The sequence below is a fragment of the Ursus maritimus genome, unplaced genomic scaffold (genome assembly GCF_017311325.1).
Source record: "Ursus maritimus isolate PB19 unplaced genomic scaffold, ASM1731132v1 scaffold_3, whole genome shotgun sequence".
NCBI lineage: Eukaryota > Metazoa > Chordata > Mammalia > Carnivora > Ursidae > Ursus > Ursus maritimus.
This window is the reverse complement of record NW_024425563.1, coordinates 93501407-93514813: the sequence shown is the minus strand read 5'-3', so window position 1 is coordinate 93514813 and position 13407 is coordinate 93501407. Positions and strand designations below refer to the sequence as shown.

The 13407-nt window shown below is 41.1% G+C and overlaps 1 protein-coding gene across 1 annotated transcript in view; it reads right to left on the bottom strand.

The window, feature by feature from the left end:
• Nucleotides 1-13407, bottom strand: part of HECW1 (HECT, C2 and WW domain containing E3 ubiquitin protein ligase 1) — a 229670-nt gene that overhangs the window by 55751 nt on the left and 160512 nt on the right. The window contains exons 14-16 of the mRNA XM_040644429.1: nucleotides 12295-12429; nucleotides 4216-4321; nucleotides 3202-3298 (exon numbers count right to left, since the gene is read on the bottom strand). Of these exons, the coding sequence (XP_040500363.1) occupies nucleotides 3202-3298; nucleotides 4216-4321; nucleotides 12295-12429 (338 nt within the window). The remainder of the gene's footprint in view (nucleotides 1-3201; nucleotides 3299-4215; nucleotides 4322-12294; nucleotides 12430-13407) is intronic.

Genomic DNA, 13407 nt, shown 5'->3' with positions numbered 1-13407 from the left:
GTGATGGGTAGTAAGGAGGGCACGTATTGCATGGTGCACTGGGTGTTATACGCAACTAATGAATCATTGAACTTTATATAGGAAACCAGGGATGTACTGTATGGTGACTAACATAATATAATAAAAATCATTTAAAAAGAAATAATGGGAAAAAAAAAGAAAGTCCTGCTCTAAGGAGCTCACATATCATAGGGAGACATCAGTACAGACAGCATTCTAGAGATCATGGAAAAATACACTAGAAGGAGAAAAAAGGAATGCTATCAAAGCCGGGCCAAAGAAGTACTGGAGTTTGCCTAGGTCAGTGAATCTTTGCATTTGGTTTGAGCCTTGAAAATGAGTTGAGAGGTCCTTAAGAGAAAAGCCATTCCTGAGCGGGCAAAAGTAGGAGAGGACACAGCCTGTTTGGTGGAGGTGGAAGACACTAGAAGGAAAAAATTAGCATGGGCTAGAGAGTTAGGTTAGGGCCAGACTCTGGAGACCATGGAAACTGTGCTTAGAAACCCTGACTTTATTTTACACACAATGGGAAGCTTTTTTGAAGGCCAGGAGTAACATGATTTATTCTGTGCTATAAGAAGGTAATTCTGTCCTAGATCTAGGGGACATCTTCTAGGAGACCCCCTACAAAATCCAGGAGAGGAATGCTGAGCACCCACACACAGGCCATGACAAAGAAGGGGAAAAAAAGGCTGAAGGAGAGAAAGTGAGGAGGCAGATGTTCGGGTGTGGAGACAGAGAAAGAGGGAAGAGTGGAGATCTGGCAATGGGGACGACAGTGATTCTAATTCACACAGAGTAAAAAGCAGGAAAAAGAGGTGTCAGGGAGGGTGTGTGGGGGAAAAAGAGTGAATGATCCACCCTGGCAGGAGTAATAGGAGTTTGAATAGCAAAGAGGCTATTTTCAGGTGTCGGTGATTCACTGAGGAAGTCAAATCAGAGCACTACAGTTGTCCACCAAATGGGAGATGAGGAGTCAGAGGTAGTCATTGACTGCATTCCTGCCCACCTTCCCTGATCCTTTACACACATACCATAAAAGCATCTCCACAGTGCCCACATAGTAACTGTATCTGAGATCAAGGGCATACATGGGTCAAATAACATGCCCAGATCAGGGGCGCCTGGGTGGCGCAGTCGTTAAGCGTCTGCCTTTGGCTCAGGGTGTGATCCCAGCGCTCTGGGATTGAGCCCCACATCAGGCTCCTCCACTAGGAGCCTGCTTCTTCCTCTCCCACTCCCCCTGCTTGTGTTCCCTCTCTTGCTGGCTGTGTCTGTCAAATAAATAAATAAAATCTTAAAAAAAAAAAAACAACATGTCCGATCGATGGTCTCTACGAGCTGGAGCAAGAATTCAAATTCCAAGGGGACACACTTAACCATCATGTATACCAGTTTCTGAAATGCTGTGTAGTCAACTGAAGCAGAGAGATACCTGAATATCTGGGACAGAAAGTGGGATTTAAGTTCAGTTTATGTTCTCTTGTTATCATTTTGGGTGGCTATCCTTTCCAAATGAAGTAATTCAGTTTCAGAGACACTCATGCAACAATGACACTAATAGTAAGATATAAGTAGTTAGAACACATGATACTTTTGATACTTTTGGTTTGCTTGTTGGTTTATTTTTGAATATGTTCATCTACTAGTTGGTTTACCACTAAATGATGATATTTTAAATATAAAAATATTTAAAGTGGATTAAAGACCTAAATGTGAGACCTAGAACCATAAAATTCCTAGAAGAGAACATAGGCAGTAATTGCCTTGACATTGGCTGTAGAAACATCTTCGTCGATGTGTCTCCTTTGACAAGGGAAACAAAAGCGAAAATAAGCTATCGGGACTACACCAAAATAAAAAGCCTTTGCACAGTGAAGGAAACCATCAACAAAACAAAAGACAACCTAGTGAATGGGAGAAGATATTTGCAAATGATATATCCAATAAGTGGTTAATATCCAAAATATTTAAAGAACTTATACAACTCAACACCAACCCCCCCGCCCCGAATAATCCAGTTAAAAATGGGCAGGAGACACGACTAGATATTTTTCTAAAGACACGCAGTTGGCCAACAGACACATGAAAAGCTGCTCAACATCACTCATCATCAGGGAAATGCAATCAAAACCAGAATGAGGTATCACCTCGCACCTGTCAGAATGGCTAAAATCAAAAACACAAGAAACAACAAATGTTGGCAAGAATGTGGAGAAAAAGGAACCCCAAAGCAGTGCTGGTAGGAATGCAAGCTGGTGCAGCTACTGTGGAAAACAGTATGGAGATTCTTAAAAAAATTAAAAATAGAATTACAATGTGATCTAATAATTCCAATAGTGGGTATTCCCCCAAAGAAAATGAAAACACTAATCCAAAAAGATATATGCACCCCCGTGTTTATTATAGCATATATATAACAGCCAAGATATGGAAACAATCCAAGTATCCATCCATAGATGAATGGATAAAGAAGAGGTGGTATATATATGCAATGGAATATTACTCACCCATAAAAAAGAATGAAATCTTGCCATTTGCAACAACATGGATGGATCTAGAGGGTATTATGCTAAATGAAATAGGTCAGTCAGAGAAAGACAAATACCATACGATGTCACTCATATGCAGAATTTAAGAAACAAACAAACAAAAAAACCAAGCAAGGAAAAAAAGAGACAAACAAAAAACAGACCCCTAACAATAGAGAACAAACATATTTACAGGAGGAGAGGTGGGTGGGGGAATGGGTGAAATAGGTGAAGGGCATTAAGAGTCCACTGAGCGTCATGAGCACGGAGTAATGCATAGAACTGCTGAATCACTATATTGTGCACCTGAAACTAATATTACATTAATTAATATGTTAATTACACTTGAATAAAAATTTTATATGGTGCTCTACATAAGTAATTTTTTGATGAAAGCTATTTTACTTTTTCTGTGCTTCCCCCTGAATCCATGGAAATCATATCAGCATTGTATAAATAGTATGTAACCTAGCAACATGGCTATCTCTGATTGTGACACTTCAGAGAATATGAGAACCCCCCGGATCCTTCATTTTGAGTATTCAAGACATAATTAAATACACGAACAAAATGCATCATAGGCTTCTGCTCTCTCTCCACAGAGGTGCTGTCCCACCTGGCAGGCTAGCTGGAGAGCCCCAGAGCTAGAGGGTGAGGGACAAGCCCCTACCTGAGTGCGTGGTTTCTCGCCAGGCTTGGCTGACGCTCTTGCAGCATTTCAAAAATGTTTGGTTGGCGAAGAAATGCCACAATCTTGTCATTATATGCTGAAACAGACAAAAGTGCAAGTTGTGGTTGAGTCTTCGGCCCAGAGATAATTTCTCTAATGGTTGGAAAATGGCTGCCTGACACCAGGATTAACACAGGAGTTTGAAGGGCAGGTAGCATATTCATCAGAAAATGTAAGCTCTCGAGGGCTTTTTTCTGTGACATAATAGCATTATCATTTTTAAAAGATCAAACCAAAAGTGAACCGGGTCTAAGTTAATTATCCTTAATATTCTGGGAACTTCACTGGGTGTTAACGCATCCCTGTGAAGGAGAACAAAATAGCTCTTCCAAGAGGGGAGTCGTACTCTCTTCCTTCTGACTTCTCTTGGTCATTTTGCAATAGTTACTATGGCAAAAAATTCTTTATGAGTTCAGAGAAATCCTTTTCTGAGCACTTGACCCTTACAACCTGTGGCCAAGGTTGATTTCCCAGTAGTGGTCACGGAAGTACCCAAATCCATTTTGGGCTTTCTCACCTCACCTCCCTTGATACAAGGGGTGTGGACCTCAGGAAGTAACTGAGGTCAGGAATGAAGACTGTGCCGACTTATCCTCACACACACCTGGGAAGGGAGTTCTAAATTAAAAACTGCATCTAACAGCAACAAGATCCATCACTGCATTTAAACTATGCTCTCCTGGGCTCGGCTAACAAATCACTGAATGGAAGAAAGAGGAAGGGGATGAGGGTCTGGAAGAGAGCAGAGAAGAAACAGGAAAGATGGAAGGTCAAACTCAGGAGTGAAGGGAAAGGAAAAAGGGGCACAAGGGGGATGGAAGCAAAGGGTAGGGGTAGATCATACCATAGGGGAGGAAAAAGAAAATACAGAATCCTGAATATTAAAAGACTCGTGACAAGAAAAAAAAAGGCTAAGTATTGGGTATCCAAGGGTCCCCAAAGCATGATACATACCTAGTGGCAATGACTCATGTTGATGTTGGCTTCGAATAGCAGCTACTAGGCTGTGTCCTGGCCTGGCCAGTAAAGAGGCTCCTCTGTTTCTAGACACTTCTGAAGCCTAATTTCAAAATAAAATTGTTAGCATTGGAAATCTTATCAATTTCAGATGGTCTTTTGATACTAATTTTTCGGTATGGGGGGTAAAAGATCCTGATATCACCTAAGTTAAAAACGACATGAAGGTACAATCCTCAAAGTGAGTGGAAATAAGCAAGTTAAAAAAAAAAAAAGACTAAGTAGGATGGCTGATGGTTTTTTAAGAAAGTGACTGTGCTAAATGTTATCCGTGGTCACCAAATTAATATCCTGAATAGACTAAGAAACATTTCTCTTCATAAATACATTCAAGAGACAAATAAATTCTACATGAAGACTACCAGTAAAGATAAGTTTATGACTTTTATTTCTAAGAGTTGGCACCGAACTTCAGAGCTGAATGTGGAAGGGACTTGCTCTTTTTAACAGCACGTGGCACCCTCAGATGGCCATTCTTTGCTTAGTGCCTATCATTGCATTCACGGTGCTGGCTACTCTTCATATAGTATCTTTTTATTCTCTCAAAATTCTGAAAGATAAGCATTATTCACCCCAGATTACAAACAGGGAAGCTGAGAATTGGATACATTAAGTTTTTACAACATTTTTAAGTGTAAGAGACAGAACCAGGGAACTAACTAATGTTTGACGGCGAAGGATTTGTCGACTCCTTTCCGGCTATTGGCCCGCACCCAATACCCTGGTTTTGGATGGGCATTTTGATAAAACTTCATGAAATACAAAACTTGCTTAGCTTAAAACTATTTATGATGATTAATTTAGCTCAATTTTTAAGTTTTAATAAACCCCCTAAGTTCTAGAGCATGGCGGTGAACTTTCTACCACGATTCCCTGTACATTTGTTCCTTAAAGGACCCTTGCAGGGTAAGCTCCTTAAACAGAGGCCCTATAGATTTTCCACATCGGGGGACATTCACCATATATATGGGGTTTGCTGTAGAGTCTGATTCATTCTATGGTATGCCAAAATAGGCTTTAAAAACATTGACGAATTGCACTGAAGAATTACTTTGTAATATACTTACAAAGTACTCAAACATCTGGACAAATAAGGAAAGAAAATTCTCCCTCTGAGACTGGTATCCAACTCACTCCCACAGAAATCAGGAGACGTGTTGAGATCCTATGCTACAAAGTCCCGAAAGGTCAGGTCAATCTCAAAGGGGCCCTTTAAGACTAGTCCATGTGTCATATTGCAATGACAAATAGGACAGATTACTCAAGGCTTACTCATTAAAGACATGGGAACTGCTGGTTTTCGTTTGGGTCCTACTTCCACACTCCGCACAGACAGGGATAGCATCCTTTCTTTGCAGAGATGTGCTGTCAGTTCGCTGTCTATGTTCGGCAGTCTTTGACCTGCTCTTCTAGAAGCAGTAGGGATGAGGACCCATCTTTTCTCTCCTGGTCCTTCCCCTTGCCCACTGCTTACTTGAGGGACAAGGAAATAGATTCTGTGCCACTGTGGGGGACTTCTCACTTCGATGTCATCAGCCCTCAGCTCGGTGCTGCTAGTGTAGACAGCCACCAAGATCTAGAAGCTGGTACTACTGCGACAGCACCTTCCAGTCCCACGTACACGGTTACAATGCAAAGTGACGAAAGAAAGGTTTGCCGATTATTCAAACAGGTGACACTGAGTCTCTACATTTCTTTCCCCTTGAATTAATAAATATGTAAAGCCTTTCTGGGACTGAAATGATAAGGCCTCTTTTCCTTGGAAGGTACTCTATCACTCTGCTTGAATGTGTGTTTGAAATATTTTTGAGGCTGTAAAGACAGGAATCTGAAAGACCACTCAATTGAAGATTATCTACATGAAGTATTACAGAGGGAAACTGAGGAAGCAGATCTGGTAACAGACCTCAGGAAGGCATGGCTGTACACTGAACTCAGGTGACGCCTGCTGTCTAAACTGTCTCATTGGTGGGATGCCCCAAAATAAATAGCACTTTGAAACAGGCAGAGGCTCCCTTCTATGCCTGGCTGCCATAGGGAATCCACGCGTTACAGGTAGGTTCTAGGGAAAAATGGTGCCTACTTCCGAGGTCACCTGCTCACTGGCAAAACTAAGCCAGACTGAAAAACTTCAGAAACCAGATGAAGGCCAGCTACCCTGAAAGTAGACGACTGACTGATGAATATGCTTCAGGCCAACTCTGATCGAGATAGAGGAAACAGCACAGGGGAAGAGTAGGGCACATGGGGTACCTGAACCATAGAGACACCTGCCAAGGATAAAGGAGGTATTGGACAGTCTACAGATGAGGACGGATGGGAGGGTTAAAGAGAAACAGCCTTGTCCAATGAGGAGCCAGGAATTTACAGGGATGGAGACAATTTCAAGCAGGGCTGGAGATGATTCTGAAATTGGTCTAGAGTTTACTATGTGCTAGGATCCTTGTACCCCTAAAGTAGTACTAAATGGTCCATCCCGAGGAATGTTTGATATCAGCTGAGTGACCTGATTTTTATCTCACCGCAAACATGATGCTAACATTTGCTTTCCTAACTACCGAAAATGACTAGAAGAATGGATTTTCCATTTAAAACCAAAATTACATGACTCATTAAATTCCCTGGCATTTGACACTTTTGGTGTTACCTAGTGTCTCAGGGCTGTGTGTGTAAGACAGAGAGACAAAGAGGGGACCCCCCAAGGGCCTGACTCTCCCCAGACAGGCTATGACTATTCTATGACTGGCTAAAACCCACTTTGCAGTAGGGACTACTTTTAAGATTTCTCTTCCTTTTGATGTTTAGATAGCTTTAATCATAATTGCAAATGTGAAAACTTCAAATATTTAGCTCTCTAGAAAAAAAATATGTGCTCAGAAAATAGTTTTCAGTGACTGGTAAACAAGCTTCTCTTCTGTGTTGCCACTTAGAAATGTAAACTGGTGGTTTTTTTAAGCCATGATTGGAAATTGCAGGTTTTAGACTGAATTTGGGTTAATAATCAGCTAATGCTCTCTTTGAAAACGCTGGAGACCTGATGATAAAAAAAAAAAATAGTGAGTTCAGAGAAAAGGCCCAAGTGATGAATTTGCATTCATCTCTAGATTCCTTTTGTATTCTAAAAATAGATCAGTAACAAAGTTTTCAGAATTATCTTAAGGAAACAAAAGACAGAGATCTATGCTTGAGTTGTTCAACAAATTTATAATAGTGAAAAGTGAATAAGAACCATAATGTACGAAGAAAGGCTCGAGTTAAATTATGGTAGATACATACAATAAAATACAGAAGAATTTTAATGGCACGAGAACAGTCTCCAAGGTCTTGTATTGGTAAAGTAGGATACAGAACCATAGACAACATGATTCAATTTTTTAATTTCTATGTAGACCAGGAAGTGCCTCCAGATGGAGTATTACACTCGCCTTTCAACTTCCTTCCCACCTGTGTCTGTGTTTTCTACACTCTTTACTTATTGTTGATAGTTCAAAAGTGTATTTTCGTAGGTGTCTGAATTTTATAAACTTCCAATCAACCGATAATCGAGGATAGGTTACATGGAATCAAGAGAAAAACTCCCCAATGTTTAGAAGCAGTGCAGAAGTTACCCTCCCCAACGACAAGCTTCCTGAATGATGACTTCTCTGTGTTATCAGAGCCAATGAAATAACTTTTGTCATCCAGAAAGCTCACAGCAAAGAATGACCGAGAGTGACCTCTGCTTTGAAAGCGAAAAGTCAGTTTCTCTTCTTTTCCAGGTTCCTGTCCTTTCCTGAGGCAATTACTATTACGCTGTTTGGTATGTATCCTTCCGGAACTTTTCTATGACTGATGATTTTCTAATCTGACCAAGACAAGGTGGTAAAAGAAATAAAAATTATGTGCTCTGTTATCCTTCTTTATTAATGTTAATTTATATTGCTGTTTGTAGTATAAACAAGACAAATGTGATCTTCGGTGGTTTCCTTACTGAGAGATGGGATCCAATATTCATAGCCCTATATGCTCTTTCCATTTACCCGTGTCCATTTCTATTTGGACGTTATGGGAAGAGCTACGTCTGTTTTGTTGATACTTTTTTTGGTATATTGCAGACAGATGTGACACTGTAGTAAATTACAGGCTAACGCATCAAATAATGATCTCTTTGTGCATAGAGTATTATATTCCTGATAACTGCTTTCAGCAAACTGCCTGAAAAATTTCCACTTGAGGTAAAGACCAATCTAAAAGCCATTTGACAGAGTCTCTGCTAATAACCTATCATAGGGGTTTTGAGGGACATTTTTACCGTTTAGGATCCTGAATATAGAAACGGATTTCAATTCTGTCTTTAAATGCAATTGATAAAAACATTCACTGCTGAGCAATACTCAAGAGAATGGCTTATGAAGGTGAACAGAAAATACTGATTTCTAGGGTCACGTCTAGAAACATCTATAGTAAATCCCCCAGTGCTCCTAATATATGACATAGAAAAACCACGGATTATGGAAATATTTCACTGATTATTCTTGAGTCTCATATTTCCATCTGTTTAACTGTCATTTCAAATTGGATGTCCTACTGTTTTCATAGTCATTATCAACTTCTCTAACGGCAAACCTGCCATCCGCCCCACCTGGCTCTCCTGTTCATCTTACCTGTGCGTTGCTAACGTGCCTCGAGCCTCACAGACTGAGAATCACAGAACTGACCATCGAGTTCCCTTGTCTCCACTTGCAGATGAGGGAACTGAGGCCCCAGGAAGGAAAGGAAGGATTCATGACCCACATCTTTTCTGTGGAGAAGCTGGAGCTAAGACTTCATCTCCTAAGTGAAGTCCCAGGTACCCCTTCCTCCACCTCTCGACTTCTGTAGGCTTCCTCCCATGGGGTGTCCTTTGTCTTGTGTCTCTTGGCCACCTCCAGTGGCCTCTAATGGGCCTTTCTCTCGCACATCACTCTTTTCCTTCCTCTTCTTGGCCGTCATTGTCTCCTTTCTAAAATACTAGTTTATCCTGGACTGGGAGTTAGATCTGAACTGTGGTCTTGAACTCCCGGCGTGACCTGAACTTTTGGTATTTAAGTTGACCTGACTATAAAGTACAATTCTTAACTGAAGTGGTATTACCACATGGGAATATTTGGAAACGCGTAGAGATGTTTTGGTTGTCACAGTGACTGGTGAGGTGAGGGCGCTCCTGACATTTAATGGATGTGACTGGAAAAAAGGTCCTGCAATGGCATGGGACAATTCTATACATTACAGAAGTGCCCTCAAAATGCCAAGTCTTCTCCTCTAAAGCTCATTTTTACACAAAAATCATCATGTTATCCCTCTTAAATTTATTCAGTGGGCTCCTAAGAAAATGCCGACCATGTGATATTCAAAGGTTTACAAAAACTAAAACAAAACCCAAGTGGAAACAGTATTCTGGTCGCACTGAACTATTTGTTGTCTCTCTACTGACCTTTCTCGATCCTACCGCCGCACTTCTGCTCTTGTGGGTGCTCTGTGGGGTTGCCCTTCCTCTTCCTTTGCACCTGGCTAGATTCTACCAATTTCTGTTAGGTCAAGTACCTTACTTTAAAGATTCCTTTCCTTGGCCTCTTTTGAACTTCTGTGGCACTTGTCCTGACATCTCTCTTGGCCCTCAATCATATTCTAATTGTTCTTGTTACTTAACTCTGTGTTTTTTGGCCTGGCTTCAAACATAGAATATAAAATTCTCCCGGGCAGGGATCATATCTCATACTTCTTTGCATTCCACGGTGCTCATAGCAAGCCATGCCCTTAATCAATGTTTGTGGAGCAAAATCCCATCACAGCAAACACAATTAACATTTCCCACCACCCCCTCCTTCTGTTTTTCTACCAAGATCCTCCAGTCTTCCCATTCCCTAGGCTATGGGCTCTCACAGCAGGAAGAACCAGATATTTATTTTCATAAATGCTGGGTCTTTGTTTTCTCTGGTATGCTGCCCCTGGATCAGCTACTCTCTGCCTCCCAGTTTCTCTCTCTGTTGCTTTTCTTGATTTCTCCTTGTGTCAGTGCAAAGCCACCAGCAGACAGAGGATGAGCAGAGAGGGGTGGGAGGGGTTTAAAAACCTGATCAACTGAGTTGGCGAGGGGATGAATTAGGAAGAATACAGATGGCTGAGGCACACTTACGCCCTTTCACTGTTAGGTGTTACAGTCTTTCTCGGCTGGTGGCAGGTGGTACTTTGTCATTGATGTCGGTATTCAATGTAACTGGGCTTGGACTATTCAATCATATTAAACAAATGTTCCAGAACAGGTATTGCAAGTGGTACTTATGACTTTACTCTTGTTTCAACAGACATGCTTCAATACTTGTATTTTCAGATTAATTTCTTATAAATGTAAGTGATCTCTATCTTTAGGGGGTTCCTCTTACATCGAGTAAACTTTTCGTTTTATTGACAGTGAACCTAACTGCAGTACTCAGCTTCTTGTATCAAATGTCGTTACTCTCTATTAACGCTGAAATTGCCTTAATAATATTAAAGAGCTTGGACATTTTAAATAAATTAAATGGCATATTTGAAATTGATGCAGAATTTTGAATTTATCCACTATTATCTCATAAACAGTGTATGTTTTTAAGTGTTATGAAAGTGCCACAAGAGAGGGATACAATGCACGTTGAGCTGGAAAGTTGGGGCACTGCTTTTTGTAGTCTGCGAGCGTGTCCGCTGCTGAGTGTCTGCTATATGTGGGTGTCCGGACACCCACACAACCCAAGGGGATGTAGAAGGTTCTTCTCTGCGTACATACATGTACACATATATGCAGAAAGAAAGAACCAACATGTTTCCAGCCATATCCTAAAACAATGCCCAAGATGACCCATGAAAGAAAAATTCATTTTATCGCACTGGCATTAAACCATGAGCGCCCTTGGTTGGAAAGAGTTATGCACGTCAGAGTATACAGAGTATTCCCCTAAAAAAGTAGTAAACTCGTACCGATACAACAACAACAGGCTCTTCCCTTGAGACTTACGTTTGCTATCTGGGGGCTGCCAGGCGGATTGTTGTTCTCCCCATTCCTCCTGAGATGTTCACCCTAGTTCTCCCTGGAATGACCCCCGGGAGTGGTGGGGAGGTGCGCACCCTCACACACACACACACACACACAAACACACACACACACACACACACACGCATTTCTTCTTGTATCCTGTACCACTTCATTTTTTACCTCACTGTAATCCAACTCTACAAGTCGTTTAATGAGACATGGTTCTCAGTGGCCACCATCTTGTGAGATCCTGGTGGTTTCCTGGATGGTACCAATACTTGGCAAATGTCAGTAAGGGATTTGCTCATAATACTGCCAGGAACTGACTAGAAGTAGAAAAGAGCTATGTTGGGGGTTTTGGTTTGAGAAAGGAGGCCAGGAAAGGGTATGGGATGAAGAGCTAGTAGTTCAGAAAGGCAATGCACATGATGTGTAGGAAGAACGGCTGGTTTCATGATTCCGCGGAGGGTAACCATAGGCAGTGGATAAAGATATAAACCAGGAAAGAGCATGTGGTAGGGTGGGAAGAGAGGATTCATGTCCCCAGTGGATTTCCCCCAGTTTTTAGTCCACGTAAATGGTACTGATGCCTTCTCCAAGATCTATGAAGAGCCAGAAGTTTTATGGCAGTCATATCCTGTATGATCTTTTAAGAATTCACGTGCGACTGGAAGGTCTAAGGAACCACAGCTCCGGCCATGGTGTACGGATCTCCTGACCCTGCATTTTCAATTTCCTCTAAGCTAGACAGATTTTTGGTAGTGGCGACTGTCAGGACAAAAGGGAAGGCAGAAGGAAGGAAATCTGAATATGGGCCTAGGGAGTTCGGTGGGTGTCCCTGACTTCTCATTCTTCTAAAGACCAGTGTGGTTACGGCAGAGCCCCTTGAGAAGCAGGCAATCCTAGATCCCAGCCTCTGAAAGCGTTCTGGCCCCACCAGAGGAGGGGCTGTGGAACTGTGAGGCTGGCTGTGGGAGCAGGGGTGTTACCTCTCCCGCACTGTAGCTCCGGAGTCTTTGGAGGTGCTGTCGATGTGTCAGGTGATTGGGAAGACGGCCGTTCTGAAGAGGGATTCGGGGGTCAATGAAAGTGGTAGCTCGACTGTTGTGGTCCACGAAAAAAGACTGCAGATAGACCAGTAAAAAAAAAAAGCACACTGCATGAGAATAAGCCAGAAGGAAGTCAGTAACGTAAGGCAATGCCACAAGGCTCAGTCTTCATGTTTACTTCTGTCCCTCCTTTTTATCTACTCAAAACTAGACGGAAGACTGGGGCACCGTGCATCCGTTAGCTCAGTAGTTGAATGAAACACCGCCAGTCATCGATAAACACTTTACATTATGGACTTAGAGAGTCATGATCATAACATTTTATTCACCATGGAAAATAAGAGAAATAGAGCCTTTGATATATTAAAATAACACTAGTAATAATTTATGGAGCATTTTATTTTTAAAATAGAGTCTCTTGTTTTGATTATAGAATGAGCACAATCTCACTGAGAAGAAATTCTTAAAAGGATAAAAAAGTAAGAAGAAAACCAAAATTATGGGTAATCACCAAAATATTTTGGTAACTTTCCCCCCCGTTTTTTCTTTTCCTATGCAAACATACAAGGATCTACATATTTTCCCCACATTGGCACCTACAATTTTGTTAGAAGATTTTTTTCACCTATTATTTTATAAGCATTTCCTTAAGTTATTAGACATTTTTTAACACAGAATTTTAGTAGGATGCATAGTAATTTCGGTATCTTCTGTTATTGGACGTTTTACTTTATTTCTGTTTTGAAAAGAACGCTTCAATAAACATTCTTGTCCATAAATCTTTGCAGCATGTCTGATTACATGTTCCGGTATGTGACAAAAGTTATTCTTTAAACCTAAAATTATCTCTGCTCAAAGAAAATTGGTACCTTTTCAGAAAAAAAAGAAACCCCTTTTGTACTACTAAACAATCTTTCAAATACTGTCTTGAACAAAATGTAATGTTTGGTGAAGGTGACATCCTCTTAAAGACCTCAATCAATGTTCATTTTAGACACATTTAGATGCCACCTGACAGAAGTAGTTAAAGTCAAATACAGATTTAAAAATTTT